General features: G+C 36.8%; 1 protein-coding gene across 9 annotated transcripts in view; it reads right to left on the bottom strand.

Moving 5' to 3' along the window:
• Positions 1-5587: 5587 nt before the first annotated feature.
• LOC135303774 (sodium channel protein type 5 subunit alpha-like) overlaps positions 5588-17202 on the bottom strand; it is a 44850-nt gene continuing 33235 nt past the window's right edge. For 8 of the 9 annotated variants that reach the window (XM_064426119.1, XM_064426022.1, XM_064426249.1 and 5 more), the window contains 8 exons: positions 16020-16193; positions 14496-14633; positions 14111-14365; positions 13177-13230; positions 12135-12276; positions 10066-10166; positions 9007-9271; positions 5588-7662 (listed from right to left, as the gene is read on the bottom strand). In XM_064426119.1, the coding sequence (XP_064282189.1) occupies positions 6524-7662; positions 9007-9271; positions 10066-10166; positions 12135-12276; positions 13177-13230; positions 14111-14365; positions 14496-14633; positions 16020-16193 (2268 nt within the window). In that variant the 3' untranslated portion in view covers positions 5588-6523. Of the gene's footprint in view, positions 7663-9006; positions 9272-10065; positions 10167-10980; positions 12277-13176; positions 13231-14110; positions 14366-14495; positions 14634-16019; positions 16194-17202 lie in introns of those variants that run through there. The other variant, XR_010365583.1, reaches the window with a different exon arrangement.

Below are 17202 nucleotides of genomic sequence, written 5' to 3'. Positions count from 1 at the left end.
TCAGAAAGAAGAACAGCCATGCCTGGTTCTCAGAGTCCAATAATCCAAACAGATTCTTTCAGCTGTTCCAAGCAAGGAGCATGAGATGTTTAATGTCAAATTGATTTATTTCAATATATTTGATTTTACTTGGGATTTTGATTCACCTGAATGATACATAATATGCTGAAATCTGTTCCCCTCCCACTCCTCAGGCTGCACTGAGATCTCAGAAATGCTCATTAGGGCTCAGCCTTGATGAAGAGCTCCTGGGCTGAGCTTGTCAGGAACACTGTTGGGCTCCCAGAACTTGGGCTGTCTAATGAGCTCCTGCTTTTTAACCAACAGCCTTGGAAACTTATTTACCTTGCCTGGATAACAGCCCAAGTGGAACAACATGTTTGCTCTTGAACTTTCCAAGAAAGTTACCAACCCAATTTTGTCCAGGACAGAAAATCATTATGACTGAAGGCAAAACTCTTGCATCCCTCTAAGTGAGACCCTTTGGGCTCTCCTGGTCACAGAGGGCTGTGCCCAGGATCTCCCCCTGGAGCTTGTGAACTCTCAAGGTTGCTGTGCTCAGAGGATCACTGCTGAAAGCTGATGATGGAGCCTGGGCTGACACTCCCACTCCTCAAGGCTCAACAATTCATCCTCTGAGAAGATGCAAAGGCTTCTGCCCTGAGCACTTCACTGAACCAGAGTGGGAATTTTCAGCTTGTACAGACTCCTTTAGGTTTGTGTGTGTGTGATTGTGAATATGATACACAAATGTGCCAGGAATGGAGCTCTCTTGGATCCATGTAGTCCTGAGTAGGCCCATAAATGAGTTACTCTTGTGCTTAGAGAAAATTCTATAATCTTTTGTTAAATTGTTTAAATTAGGTTATCAGCTAAACCCTGCTAAATTCAAATATTGTTGAAACCTTTAGGACTAAACTGTTGGTCAAGTCCTGGGCTGAGTTTGGCAGGATGAGCCATTATGAACCTTGTGACTCAGTGGGAGGATTTCCCTTATTCCTTTTTATCCTTATGCTTTCCCAGCCTTACTCTCTTCCATCCCCAGCCTTCACACTGGTCATTTTAGACTGATTTTAGTTTTAGACTGCTTGATTTTAGATTTTAGCCTTATTTTTCTCTGTGTGCTTTAACCACCTCCTAAGTAGTAGAGAGAACCTTGCTAATGAACTTCATCATGCTTTCACTTTCATATTGAACCTGCTTTTGCCAGTGATTCTTTGAGCAGCCTAAAACACTCATTTATGGCAAAATCACAGTGCAAATATAAGGTTACACTTAGCAAAATACAGCAACATAAGACTTCAGTCACAATACCTGTGTGAGCTCCATTGCCCCTTTGTTGGTAGATTCCCAGGTGTATTAGAAAGTGCAGCTTTCACTGATTTTACCCAATCTTGTGCCAAATTTTACTCAATCTTTACCCAGTTCTCTCTTTCCTATCCAGATTTTTGGGGGTCTGTATTATTGGCTACTTGTTAAGGGGTAAGCCCCCAATCAGGAGAGTAAGGAACATTAACTACTACCTATCATATTTAATATTCTGGCAGCCATGGGATTTGTCTTGTGCAGAGCTGAAAGACAAAACAATTCATAGAAGGAAGCTGAAGATAAGTGCAATGGACATAATGGACATAAGCACAAGTGTTTTATTGAATGGGATGTCAGAGAGCCTGAGAAATGAGTGATGGGCACCAGGCATGTTCAGGAAGGAAATGTCATTCTCTGAAGATGCTGTGGTGAAATCCTGTTGCTGCTGTTTTTATTGAAGCTTACTGTTACCTCATTGAAAGGGGGAGAAGTTTTCTGTACTCTCCGTTCAGGATGGGATTGGAGGGAAGGAACAGCTGGAAATATTTTGGTGAATTTCTGTGCACAGATGTTGGAGAAACTGTCTTCTCATGCAAACACAGATTTCTGGCTGCAGCAGTTACAGGCTTCACTGGTAGCAACAGCAAAAAATATCCCAGGTGAAGAACACAGGGATGGCTTTTTATTTGCCTCATCGTGTCTGTGTTATTACTTCAGCCACAAGCACAAAAAATAGATAATTTGAGTTAGGGTATGAAATCTTTGCTGCTGAATTCTGCAGAGACTACTGAGACTGGTAGCATTACTAAAACACTGCCTCCAGTTCTTCCCTCTGCATTTCAAGAAAGGTATGAATATATAAAGGAAAACTTAGAAAAGAGCTGCTCTTTCTGGTGACCACTTTAAATTATCCCAAAGGACAAATTCTACCCAATGTCTGGGCAGCAAGATAGGGTGGCTGTTGTCTGTAATCTAACCTATGGATATCTAACTTTGGAATGCTCCTTCGCAAACCCAACTTCCCTGGAAACTGGAGAGGAAACTGCAATTGCTCTCAGTCTGCCCAGAACTAGAACAGCTCTGCATTAAGGTAAGGACTGTCATTAAAATCAGCTTGGCCTGCCTTACCTTAACTCCATGGAACCACAAAGCAGATAACTGCAACAGATTTGCCCAAACAGCTATTTTTTCCTGAGGAGTTGCCAAAACATCTCTATTGCTCTTTCAAAAGTCTCTGAAGATCAATAAAACCACTTACTAAGTTGATGCCTTCACACATTTTCCCTGGAACTGGCAGAGAAAAGAGTCACAACTTGTGCCACCACATTCGGCTCTGACACTGCTCAGTACCTTCATCCAAATATATTTAATGGATGAGGGTACTGAAGAAACTTGCAGAAAGAAATCTGATACGTTGTAGATGTCACAAAGACTCATAATTTAGTTTCCAGGGGTGGGCAGGTGAGAAATCTCTTGGTAATTTGCCATAGACTAGAGAATACAAGTGCATGTCCAAATAGTATCAATTTATGGACTCCCAGGTTGTTAATTAAAGTGTCTATTTAAGTTTGAAAAGCATCTGGCTGCTGTCAAGCTTGCTTTTAGCTGGTGGTAGCTGATGAAAGTATTTAAATACAGTTCCTGCATCTTTGAAACTTTTATCATAAGTATTGAATAATTTGTTTTACTTCCAACACAACAGATCCACGTCTAGCCATGACCCTGACCTCTGCCTATAGCTCTCAGGTTGTTTGGTGTGCTCTTCTTATGGGAATATTCACTCTAAACATGAATTATAAAAGCATATTTTGGGATGTCTTCCTGCACCACCTAAGTTGTGAGGATTTCTCATGTTGAGAGAGAATGTTCAGCTCCCTGATGGCTTTGGGCAGTGACATTGCAGATGACACACTTGTCAAGCACAATAACCTCTGGTAGGTTCAGGGATAAGATGAAATATGAGATTCTCTTTCTGGTACCTTTCATAGAATCACAGAATGATTTGGGTTGAAAGGGACTTTAAAGATCATCTAGTTCCCACCTCCCTGCAGGGAACCTTCCATTCGAGGTTATTTATTTTCAAATAACTTATTTATTTACACATGGGGTCTCTTTTGAGCCCTGAGGAAACAGTGGGTAGTGCAAACATTGCAAGGTGAGCAGTCATGAGGAACTACAGAAAGTAAAAGGACAATTTCCACAAAACCTTGGGGGGAACCTGCTCTGAGGGATACAGTGCTACCACAAAAGTGGAAAAAACTCTTATTTCCCAGGGGTTTGTTTCATTCTGTTTCCACACAGGGACAGTGACACATGGAGATGTAAAACAGAGATCTGCACCAGCACTAAGGAGGCAGTGCTGGTTTGTACTCTACAGCTGACCCTCAGAAATTCCCTGGGAGCTCCACATTCACAGTATTTGCCCACTGGACAGATCCAACATTCCTTTGTTTCTGCTGTTCTCTGATTTAAGTATCAGACTTCACAGACAGAAAGGAATATTCTTCCTCTGTGTTCCAAGCATTCCTGAATTTCTCACAGAGTTCACAGAAATCCAGGCAGTTTTACCTGGAGGAATTCACAGTTCCAGATTAACAGAATTGTTAAAAGCTCCCACCTGTTCACTGCTTTAACTCATCACCATTTACAGACTTATTAAAGGAACTCTGCATTCCCTCAGGAGCTGAACTGGCTTTTGGACAAATCCAGCAGGAAGAAGCTGCAGCAGATGGATGTCACCATTCTCCCTCCAACCCTGCAACAGCCTGCTAAGGCAATTTTAATCCTTAAGCAATACTAAAGAATTAGTCAGACTTTTAAATTATCCCCATGGAGAATTCAGGTGGTTTTGTATGTTGCTGAGGTGACATAATCACTAAGGATGTGTTCAGGCCAGGTGTGATTTTGCCAAAATGTCTGCCTCTGCAAGAGAAATTAAGTGTTCATCTTTGAAGTATTTCTAGGTATGGACAGAGAACCCGGTGTTGCGTTCAAAGATTTTTAATTGCAAAGATCAGAGTGATTAACGTTTAAAATTCTCTTACATGGCTTTTCCAGTCTTTCCTTCCTTTCCAATATATTTTATTATTATTATTAATATATTTATTATTATTATATATTTTTATTTTTACCCTATTTCTAATTATTCTATTCCAGTATATTTTATTTTGCAAGAACAAAGCAGTCTTACCTCTTCTCTAAAAAACATTTCATTTTACAGTGCTATAGAGAAATGCTTGAACTACCCCTCTGGAAACTCCAAGCACAGAAGAACAATATATATATTTTTTTTTTCCCCCACAACAATTAAGGTCTATCAGACACCAGAACAGTCAGCAAACAACCACTTACTGAGACCTCTGGCTAACTTGAAAGCCCAGGACGGGAAAAAAAGACTTGTGACACTTTTCTTCTGAACAATTTGGAATTAATGTAGTACCTGTGTGCTGACGTGGGCGAGTTTCACCTGCTCCACTGAAGAGTGGCCACATCCCAAACCACAGTAAATGCTGCCATCTAATGGAGCCTGATCACTGAACAAAAGCTGTTGGCTCATTCCAGAGCTCACTCCAGCTCACACTGAATAAAATTTATAGTTTCACCTGACCAGCATCACTGTGCATGGAACAATCCAGGCGGGACAGGAGACAGACCCTCCTGGTGTCCCTGCATCCCACTGAGCCCCCAGTTCTCCTGAGATCTCTGCAGATTTTATTTTTTTTTATGAACAGAAGCTGGTTCTGAAAGCAACCACAGAATCATTAAGGTTGGAAAAGACCCCCAAGATCATCAAGTCCACCCTTTGATTGAACACCTCCATGCCCGCCACGTGCCACATTCACTCATTTTTTGAGCTCTTCCAGGGACAGGGACTTGACCACTTTTCTAGGAAGGCTGTTCCAATATTGGACCATAATAAATCTAGTTCAGGTTATACTATATCTGAGCTCTTTAACTCTTAGCTTGCCTGTGCCTTTATTTGTCCCAAAAATAGCTTCATTATGACTAAATCTGTCCTATTTTAGGAGTATTTAAGAAGCTAAATGACAGCAAAAATTCATTGTCTTATTGTTCTTTATATTCTTGGCCTGAAAATGATAAATCTTTTCTGCCTCCCTGTGAACAGCAAAATATTTTCAGTTTTCTTGTGCTAATAGGTGGCTACTTTGGGGAAATTATATTACTGTTGTTCTACCCCTCAATAATAGGTTATCTTGTAATAAATGAAATTGAAGATACTTCTTAGAAAATAGACAAAAACATGTTAAGCATCTGAAGTCTTTATTGGAGAATCTAAACCGGTCATATTCCAAATTGAAAAAAAACCCAGTAAAATATTATTACACATTGTTCATACTTTTTTTTTTTCAGAATCAATGAAATAAATGCTTTCTCTAAATTTAATAAATGCTACCTCACAAGATACACCATGAACTTCTTTTCAGATTAGTAAGTAGTGCTTTCTAGGGATAAAGTATAATGATGGAAGTTTATGTACAATTATTCCTTTCTGAAAACAATATCTCCTGCACAATGCTCTTTGATTTTAATTGCGATTACAACAATTTTCATACACTGAATGATACAAAGAACAAATCATGTACAACTTTCAGGCACAGGCAACTGAGGATGATCTGTTAAATCCCTTAAGGTGTTTGTGTAAAGACACCTCAAAAATTCTTAGAAATAAACAAATCCATTCAAAGATATAAGGAAGAGGATGGTACCAAAACCATCAAAATTGGAGGCTGATTATGCCCAAGTGTCTTGAGTGAGCTCTTTCACAGAAGTGCAATTCTTACTTAATTTTGCTACAATAAAGCCTTTTTGGAAAAATTGGTTTTCCCTAAAAACATATACCTTATTCTATATCCTTGTGCATTTATAAATAAGTGCTTACAACTGATCTTTTACAGACTTCTTCTGTAAGCACATGAACTAATATAAAAATGACAGCTGAAAAAAATAACTCACCAGATCCAGTAGGTGAGGAAAAAAATTCCTGTGGTTTGAGATTTTCCTCTAATATTTATGACATAGTTGTTCAAGGTTTAAGTGCTTTAAGGAGCATTTGCAAATCTGAACAATTACAATACTTGAAGGCTGCTAGTATTATCCTAAATGTAGAGTATTTGTGGGATCAAAATATGGTCTCCATCTGAAAATAAGTGACACTGGTTTAATTGGAAATGCTGCAGCCAGGGGTGACCTCATGTCATTGCTTATTGCTGTTTGTCTCAGCAAAGCCATCATAACATAAAGGGAGAGATATGGAAGAAGCAGGACGTAATTTATCTGCCTTCCTGCCATGATTTTCGTTCAGCAGTGATTCAAGAAGACTTTGCTTGTCCTGTATTTCCCGTTCAAAGACAGCACTGTTATGTTTACAATGGTATAAGGACATATTTTGAAGAGAACGTTGTCTCAAGTACCTCCTGAAGGCCCTTTGAATAACAGAAGCTGACACTTCCTCTTGTTTTCTTTTAAGGGTAGAAGAAATTGGGCTGTAAGAACTTTTAGATGGATTTTCAGCTGCAATCTTTTCTTCCATGTTTAATTCAAGACTCTCCAGATCTCCAGATTCTCCCAAGACCCTTTTAGTGAAAGCCAGCAAGATATCCAAGCAGTGGATCTTATCTCCACTGACTATAGGGATGTCCATGGCTATGAGCTGGATTTTGTTGGGCTTTGGGATGCGCAAGGGGTCTGCCAGAGCATCTGCAAAGTCTGAGAGAGCAGAATAATCTATAAACTGCGTCGCCAGAGGGTCAAACTTTGCCCATGTCTCATAAAACATATCAAAGTCATCCTCACAAAGAGGATCTGTGCTCTCCTCAGTGGCAACACTGAAGTTCTCTAAAATGACTGCTATGTACATATTTACAACAATGAGAAATGATATGATGACATAGCTTACAAAATATAAAATACCAAAGCCCTTATTTACACAACTTTTTTTGTCTGTCACTGTTCCATTTAATTGGAGAGCACATTTATCAGATTCCTTTAGCACAGGGGCCAGAAGAGCATCCCAGCCAGCTGATGTGGTAATCTGGAAGAGGCAGAGAATGCTACCAAAAAATGTTTGGAAGTTGAAAATATCATCAATCCCACCCTCTGAGGGGAGACAGGCAAAGTTTGCCATGCCCACGATGGCATAAATGAACATAATGAGGAAAAGCAAGAGGCCAATGTTGACCAGGGCAGGAAGGGACATCAGCAGTGCAAAAAGAAGAGTTCGAATCCCTTTGGCTCTGCGAACTATTCTCAGGATTCGGCCAACCCGCGCCAAACGAAGGGTTCTCAAAACCGTGGGGGAGAAGAAAGACTTAAACGCTTCAGAAACTCCAAGGCCTTGGAAAGGAAAAAGAAAACATAGTGCTGTCAGGTCAAGTTAGTCAAATTAATGTCTGTTTTGTTACATTCTGTGTTTAGGTGTCGGCAGTAACGCTGATCACATTACACTGGTCTCAATATAAACGTCATCAATTCTGAAACTGCTCAGGTAAAAGCTGAGGTAAAGAAAGAAAGATTGTAATATATTTCAAGATAAAATTGTAAATATTTTAATATCAAGACTTCTGCATAGCTTGGAAGCTGCATTCTTCCAAGTTTTTCTAATTTGGGGAGTGAATTTATGCATTCATTGCCCAAGTACCTAAAAAATCCTTTAAAATCCATTCAGATCTTGTGCTGGAAGCTCTGGGACTGCCTCTGAGCCACTGTCTGAGTGCTGCTTCTTCTTTAGGCTAAAGCCTAAATGTGAGACTTTGACTCATGCTTGGCACTCAAATGAGATCAGAGAAGAGCAAGAAGAAAATAAGGAAAATTGTCTCTCAGTGTGTATCCCCCATAGCACCTCATTCTATGACCTTGCTATCACAGCAATGACACAGTAACAATGAAAACTATTACAAACAGAAGAGTTAAGAAGTCATAATTTTTCTGGGTTGTACAGGATGGAAAAAGGCTGCCATGCTTAGGCAAGAAGCAGAGAACTCAGCAGTTTTTCTTTCCCATCCTTTATTATATGATATGACCTGAGCCTGAGTAGGAAGAACAGACAAAATAAACTTTACAAGAAACTAGAGCTGTATATGACTCTTTGCAGAGTAAATGATAAGTATCTGGTCTTATTTAAAGAGCCAAAAAAATACAAGCCAGTTTTAATAATTTTTCTCAGTCACAAATAGTGGTCCAGGTTTAGTATGGTGTTGAGCAACTAAATTTTCCTGAGCTTTCCAAATCTGCAACTGGGCTCTGCCTTCTTAAGGGGAAGTCCTGGAAAATCAAATTAATCCCCATTTTTGAGGCAAATGTATTTTTAACCTGAATTTTCTTTTCCTGTGAAAACAACAGCTAACATGACAACATATAAATTGAAAGCATAAAATGTTAGACAAGAGTTTAAGCACAATAACTTTAGAAAGATGTTAATGAATTAAATTAATATTTTGTTAATTCCTCAATGAAAATCATACTTAAAAATTCGAAAACTCTGTTTACCTTTTAGTACTCTGCAAAAATATAAAGGAAAACAAAAATGCATCCTTTTAGAAGGAATCACTTAGCAGATAGTCTGAAATAGTAAAATGGATCTGGAATTTGTTTATCAAACATATGTAGGTGGTTACTTCAAACTGGAATTTGGCTTAATATTGGTAAGACACATTACTTGACCTAGTGATTGATACTTACTCACTATTGAAAGGATCACAACACTGAAATCAAACACGTTCCAGCCACTTCCAAAGTAGTAGTGCCTTAAGGCCAGTATTTTTAAGACACATTCTGCAGTGAATACAGCCACAAAAAAATAGTTGATTTTATTAAGAACATTCTTGGTGCCTTTGTCGTTGCTTTCTGCCATCATAACAATCATATTTAGACAGATGAAAATCACAATGGTGATGTCAAAAGCTTTGTGAGATACGATGTCAAACAGCAATCCTAGGAATGCATTCTGTGGAGACAAGAAGAACTACTTAATGCCATTTCTGGGATCCAGCCTGCATTAAAATATTAATCAGTAATTTGTACTTAGAAAAGAAATTTAAGATAACATAAATTAACAACAAGCTACTAGAAGCATTTTTTGGTGATTTCTTTAGACTCTCAAAGAAAACTCACCATATTTTCAGTATTTTCAGGCATTGTGCAAGCACATTGGCTTAGAAAAAAGTATACAGCAGGAAAACATTCAGAGTACATTGTGATTGCTCTTTTAATAGAAATACTTATTGAAGCAGATATTTCAGTATAAGCAATTCTAATTAAAATGTCATAAGCAGGAAAAACTCTGAGTAGTTACTGTGCAAAGACAGGCCTGGAATTTAATTTAAGAAAATGTAAGAAATAAAGCACAAGATTATTTAAAAGCAAATAACAGCCATGGGGCATGTACTGCTCTCTATTCATTCTAACCTGCAATAATCCAATCTAGCTGCAGAAGCAACATCATGCAAATTAAATAACCAAGATCATGTTATGAATATCAAATACTTTAATATGAACTGGTTTAAAAAGTTTGTACATTTGAGTAGGTGATAAATAAGTGGTAAATTTCCTTAATTAACACCCTCAAAGATGACTGTGTTGGATGGAAATTTTAAATAAAAGAGAGTAAAATCTAAATACTGTATTGACTGAGGAAGATGAGGAGCTCTAATGCAAAGCTTATTTCTCAATTCCTGGCTACTGAGTTTAAATATAATGCTCTTTATATCCTCTGTCATATTCTTCTTAAGGTGGTCTCACCGATGGTCTTGGGATGGGTTTTTGAGGTTTCTTGGATCCCAGTTTTTTTAGGGCATTATAGTACTTTTTCTGTTCCTCAGTCAAAAATAGATCTTTCCCACCTAAGTAAAGAGAAAAAAATGTTGTTCAGATGAAGCCAAACAAATACCAACAAATTTATGTTAAAGACAGCGAGTGACAGTTGTCATCAGTGGGACCTAAGAGAGCACAGAGACCAAATGTGTCTTCACCATTTCTCCTTTTCCCCTTGATCTTTAATCTGATCTGGGTTGATCATGGAAGTCAAGTCGAGGCAGTGATCCCAAGTCAGTTCCCTCAAGTGTGAGAGCCTTTTCAAAGTTTTGCAAATCTATTTCCTATTTTTAAAATTACATAAGATTCATCAAGAAGTAGAATATTTTATGTTTTTGGGAAAGGCAGAAGCAGAAGTAGATTGCTGGACAAGCAAGTAAATAGAGGATGATGAATAAGAATTTTGGGACCAAGTTCTATGGGAAGTTCCTGGCAATGAATTTCTTATTATCATCCACACCACCTGTATTATTGAGCAATCACTTGGAACCCAGTAATCAGAAATCACTCATCATAAAAGCACTGAGTGATCAGCATTTTGTACAACAAATAAATAACAATGTTCAGCAGGGCATCTGCAACTGGAATCACTGCAGCAAAACCTCTCAAAATTCTGCTTAACTTGACTACATGGAATCTCAGTGAAATACCCAAAGAAGCAAAAAAGAAATGAAAGAGAAAAATGAAAAAGAAAAAATATCAGTTACAGCATGTACTAAGAAAAGTAAAAAAGTGTTACATCCACATAAACTTCTATCAAATGTTAAAACTTATAAACTACTTAACCATTTTATCTATTGGGATTATTGTAACTGGGACTTTGTTATAAAAGAAAATTCTTACAGTGAAGTTGGACTGCTGTTCCTCAATCCCTACACATCCTTTCTCTGTCCAAATTCAGAGAACAGAAGAATTTCTTACGGATTTTATTTCTATTTTTCTCTACCAAAGGCAGTAATGCTTGACACTTGGTTTATAAGTCAGCCTATGGAAATAATGACAAATAAATAAATGACAGTAGAAATTCTGTCTTCCAATGGGAGCCTTGACATTTTAAACCTCCTGTTGGGGTCTGCTTTTCTGGTATTTTTTCAATGAGCAAGATGCTTATTTGTTGTAAGACTTCCAAGTGGATTAATTGACCCAATTTCCCTCTTTATTCTGGACACTTTAAACCCTTAAATGAATCAGGAAAGAACTCAATTGATAAACAAGCTTGGCACCAGGAAGGTGAAGTATTCCAGGGAGGGATGACTGTTGCTTTTCTTTGCTGCATTTTCCATTCTAAGATTTTGCCTTCCAGTTCTTACTGAATAACAAGAACAGGGAATATAACAACTAGGAGGAGAAAAGTGGAAGCAGTCATTGCTTCATGGGCTTTAAGCAGCCTTTAAATTTCTACACAGCTTCCTCCTGGGGTCATGGCCTGGATCCCAGTGCAGAATTTTTTTAAAACCTCACTAAATTAATCTGTAGGTTTATTTTGTAGATGACTGACTTTTTAAAGTGCAGCTAGTTTTAGAAGTTCTGTTGACAAGACCTTTTCAAGGTTCTTTACCAGGAAAGCAGAGGTGACTTCTTCCATGATTCCCTGTTTCTTCCATGATTGATTACCCTGCTCACATTTGTGAGGTGTTTACTCTCAGCAAAAAGGGTTTTTCTGTTACCCAAAGCAAATCTTCAAAGCAGAAGAAAAGAATTCCACTCTCCTGTAGCAAAGTCTAGGTAACTTTTTTGACTTCTCATTTCTAATGCTACTCACTCCTTCTTCCTCGTCCTCTACTCAGAGCAAATTCAGGACTCAGGAAAATAGAATTCACAGGTAAAAACCTTAAGGAAGAGGGGATTCCTGTTTTCAAAACTTGGTTTGAAATGTTATTATTTTAAATTTATCTAGTCAAACACTTATTTCAAAATGTCAGACCTCTAGATGTCAAACCAGCATTCACTTAATCAAATTGGGAATACAGGAGACCATGGGTTAGCTCATTTAGTACTTATCTTTTTCCTTTGCTGGTTAAAATTGCTGATAACCACTCCAATGAAAAGGTTCAGCATGAAGAAAGATCCAAAAATAATGAAAACCACAAAGAACGCATACATGCGTAAGCGTGCTTCAAACTCGGGCTGTTGATCAATCTGTTAAAAAAAAAAATCAAACCAGAAAAATAATATTGGTAAAAATGAGATAATCTCAGCTTCAGCATTTCCAATTTATTATAGCAGATATTTTTATTGTCAGGAGGGATAAATGATTTCTGCACATTTATAATGTAGATGTACAAGTAGAACTGTCTTGCTCTATCTTGTTACTGTTTGTAAAGATAATGAAAAACAAAGCCAAATCCTGCTCTAGCAATTTTTTTAGTAACAAATAAACAGGTCCAATTAGAAGGGATCCTATGAATGCCCTGATTAGAAAAACAGCTCAGATTAAACCTAATGGTGAATTCCCTCCTTCGGGATGCTATCCCAGGCAAGAAGCAATTTAAGCCATCCATACAAGGAATAATATTGTTATTTAGCAGCTATATAACTACAGTCAAGAGTACAGTGAGGGAATGAGCAAAAAAAAAAAATGCAAAGTCTACTAAATACAGAAAAGTTAAAACTCACTGCTAGTATGAGAATGAGAAACATGACATGCAAATGGGCAAGAAATACTGAGGGTGTCAAATGTAGGGAAGAAAAACTTTCTCAAATCACTGATAAAGCTGCAGGCTGTTTCAGTTCTTCTGCACGTGTTCAAAAAGGAAGAGAATTTGCTTCAGAGGCACAGCCATATTCAGTTTCCAAATCAGACTTGTACAAAATTATATATTAGCTTGCCCTCTTTTTGTGTGGTATCACTCTATTGTGACCAGTTTCTTTTATCTAAGTTTCAGATACTTGGTACTCCAAGGATTATTGTTTGAGCTTATAGCTGGATGCACTCATCCACTTGCATTTTTGACCTGGTGTTGCAAACAAAGCTGAAAAATTAACTTTATAGATAAAAAAGGGAAGAAGGAAAGGGGAAATTTCATTTCAGTGACATACCTCACGTGAATCTACTGCTGCATACATAATATCCATCCAACCTTTAAAAGTTGCCTGAAAGAAAATGCATTATTTGTTACAACTAAGAGAAAAAATAGCTATTGCTAATATAAATGTGTTAATAGTTGTGAAAAAAATGAGAAGTGTGCTATAAAAATATGCATCAATTCTAAGACATGCTTGGAAGTATGATTCACTGGAGTTTATTACAGAGAATAAATTTTCCTGAAAAGAAAACAAATGTCATGATTCATGTCAAATGCTTTAATGCTAACTCCTGTTAACTTGAAATTTTTGTAAAAACAAAAGAACACTAAAAGTTTCAGCTTAACTGGCAAATACAACTTAAAAGGAAAAAAAAAACCAATTTCTAAAAAAACAGCAGATGGCTTGATCCTGCAATTTTTATCATAGAACATTCTGGAGGATCCAGAGCAAAGAACATCTAGAAAATATACAGGGATAATGGAGACTTTTTAAAAATGCCTTTCTCTGCTTTGTTGTGGTACTAGGGAGCTCAGTGAATTAGCACCCCAACACTTCAGGATTTTTATAACAAAAGAAGACACAGAATTCTAAATAAATTGGTCCACGAGTATTCTTTCTTATCCACTCTGAAAAAACAAGAATAAATTTAAATACAGTAACAGGCAGACTATTTCAGGCTTAGTTTTTTAATCAAAATTAAAACAGAAGTGAAACCTAAAACAAAATTGAAAAGCTGTGAAAGAGTTCTTGATTTTAACAGAAGGCTGCATGTGCCCAAGTGTTCTTTAGGAGGAGGTGAGCAGCTCTTAGATGAGGAAAATATTAATGGAAGCTAAAAAATCCCCAGTTTCAGTGAGATAAACAGAAGCATAGTGGTGTGCCTTGGTTGGGCTGCTCAACCCATTCTTGAGAAAAACAAAAATGAGCATGTTTTTATAGAACTTACCACTTGGAGAAGAGCCAAGTATCCCATGCCAACATTGTCAAAATTTACAACACTATTTGTCCATGTCCCATTGTTGGAAATACAATCATTTTTGCCACTAATGAAATCAGTGCTATTTTTTTTGAGTGTGCATTTCCAAAATCTGCTTCCAAGCCATTTGACTCCTAGAACATTAAAGAGGAGCCAAAAGACAACGCAGACGAGTAGAACGTTGAAGATGGAGGGGATGGCTCCAAAGAGTGCATTCACAACAACCTGAATGAAATTAATGAAAATAATTCATTAATTGAATTCAATAGATCACTTTTTCCAGAAAGGCACTGATTTTTACTTCTTCTTCTATTGAAATCTCTCACCCATATAAAAACCCTCCCTATATCTTTACCTTTATCCCTTCAAATCTTGACAAAGCTCGTAGAGGCCGCAGTGCTCTGAAAGTCCTGAGAGATTTCAGGCTGGTCCCAGAGGAACAAGGTGAGGAATCTTCAGAAACAGAATTTTGTCCCCAGGAAACAAAGGACAGCTGTGTTCATTGAATTGGAACTGGGATCATTAAATGGCATACAAAATTTTATTTTATCTATATTAGTAGACAATCCTAAGATGAAAGTTACAGTATATTTCACCACTAAGTCAAATGAAGAAAATACACATTTAAAGTTATCACAATATAATTTTACCTCATTCTTTTCTAACATATGAAAAAATGGAATTAATTCTAATTTGATTTTTTAAACAGTCCATATAATTTTGTTTAATGTTGGTATAACAATCAAATTGGTAACTATGATACTTCCATATAGTACCAGACCAGAAAGGTTTATTCAGATTAAATACTCCCATTTTCTACATAGTTATTCTCAAAAGTGTATACAGGAATTTGTTATCATAACTGAGGATGGGAATGTCCATCTGGTTCATTTTAGATAATTTAAATAATTAGGTTTTTTCACTGTTCATGATTTGTCTCTTCCTTCTTGTTTGAATTTGCTGCCTCATTGTTCAGCCATTGGATATTTCCAAGCTTATCCTCTGGTTTGGACAGCTATTTACATTACAAAACTGTAACAGCTCAAGTATTCTTCACAAATAGTCACAATATTAGATCTTTCTGTTGAAATTTCCTAGTGCTTCATGACTTTCAATGCTGACTATCCTGAGTCTATCAAAAGCTACTCTGATGTCACAAGTCAGCAGTTTAGACATCCTTATTTTAAAATATTTAGTTTCAGAATAGTCCCAGTGTGATGTTGACAAGAAAAATATTTCATTTTTACACAGCAAGTTTATAATATTTAACATTTTCTACATTCAGAGCAAATGTATATGTATTGAACACTGCACTTATCTCACTCCTGGTGATTCCAGCATTTCTCTTTAATGCTGTGCAAAGCAAAAGATACCTTTAATTCCCTGGTAAATTAAATTCTCTGATTTTTCCAACCATGCTTTTCAACTGTCTTTAAATTTCTTCTCCTTCAAGGGAGGAACTCTTTATTTTTTTCTCTTTCTAAATGCCAAAATCACAGATTTAGTTTGGGTTGGAAGGAGCCTTTAAGATCACCTAGTCCAGAATTGCCAGTAGCTTCACATTTTCTACTGTCCTAATCAATTTATTTTAATTTTATTTCTGATCCCTAATTGAACTCTGTCTCTACAACTGAAAAAGGTTTTAGAACCATCATGGTCCTCAATGATGGTGATACCTAATAAAATTTCCATCACCAACTTCTTGATTATTGGTGACAATTTCCATTTAAAGTCCTAGGCACTTTTGGATTGAAGTTTTTTTAGCTTTTGGAAACTGTCTTTAAGACTTGTATCAATTCATAATCACAATTTACAGGTATTTCTCCATATAAAAAATACCAAAAATTTAAATGTATGACAAGCTGAGTATAATACTTACACACACAATGATGAAGTCAAGCAAACACCAAGAATTTGTGAAATAACTGTGCAGACCAAAAGCTACCCATTTCAGAAGCATCTCCGTAAAAAAGGTGTAGGTAAATATGATATCAGCATAATCTAGGATAATTTTCACTTTTTCCCTCTTCTGCAGGTGAACATCTTCAAATGCCTGAAATTTCAGAATTCAGTTTTAAAACAGGTCAATAGTTTTACAGAAGGTTATTTTTGAATTGCACAAGAATAAATAGTTTGGCTTGTTATAACCACTCCATATTAAATTATGGATGACCACCACTTATTTTTACACTTAAAAGTAAAAAGGTAAAATGTAAAATAAGTACAATCTCATTTTCACACTGATTGAAAAATCTCATACTTTCAAGTTTTTATGTTCAACACTTCAAAAAATGTCTGACCAGGGTCAGTTGTGGCTAAAAAGTTTTGGCTTCCCAAGGTAGTTGACAGTTTTGAAGGGGTTGATCAAAAATTCTTCACAAAAAATCCTGAATTGAATACATTAACCAGGGAATTAAGAATTAACCAGTGTCTGTCAGACTCTGACCTTCCAAATGAGTCTTCTTGAGTCATACTGCAGAGTTGTAATATAGACATGGAAAAATGTGACAAACACCTCATCTGGAACTGCTCATTCCTGAAGTTTTTCAGCTAAACCTTGACCTTGAGGTTTTAGAGAAATGTTTCTCTGATTGCTGTCATTCACATCAGTGTTTGTTCATGTTTAAAGTATTTGCTGCCTTGCTAATTTATTTTACATTTTATCATGTTTCCAATCTATCCCCAATTGCTTTTAATACCTTGCATTATTTTCTCACCTAACCTTTGGCAAGGTCTGCAATTTACTTTCAGACACTTCTCTCTTGCTTTTCTGAGCATTTTCTGTGATCACCATCACATTTAATTTCATTACAAGCCGTAGACATGTGTGGTGGTCTGGTGCTCATTCATACTCATTCAGAAAATTTCATATCAGTAAACTTTATAAACAAGCAAAAAATGGACAAGTCCCTTTTTGCAAGAGAACAAGCATATCTTAGAAATGGGAAAGTTCTCAACACTGCAAATCATCTTTGATGGCAAGAAATTGTTATTGTTTTGTTATATTGCACCTGGGTACCAACTAACTTTTTTTTCAACATTAAAAATAACTCAGTTTTCCT

Source organism: Passer domesticus, chromosome 1 (genome assembly GCF_036417665.1).
Source record: "Passer domesticus isolate bPasDom1 chromosome 1, bPasDom1.hap1, whole genome shotgun sequence".
In the NCBI taxonomy this organism is placed as follows: domain Eukaryota; kingdom Metazoa; phylum Chordata; class Aves; order Passeriformes; family Passeridae; genus Passer; species Passer domesticus.
This window is presented reverse-complemented; position numbering and strand designations above follow the sequence as displayed.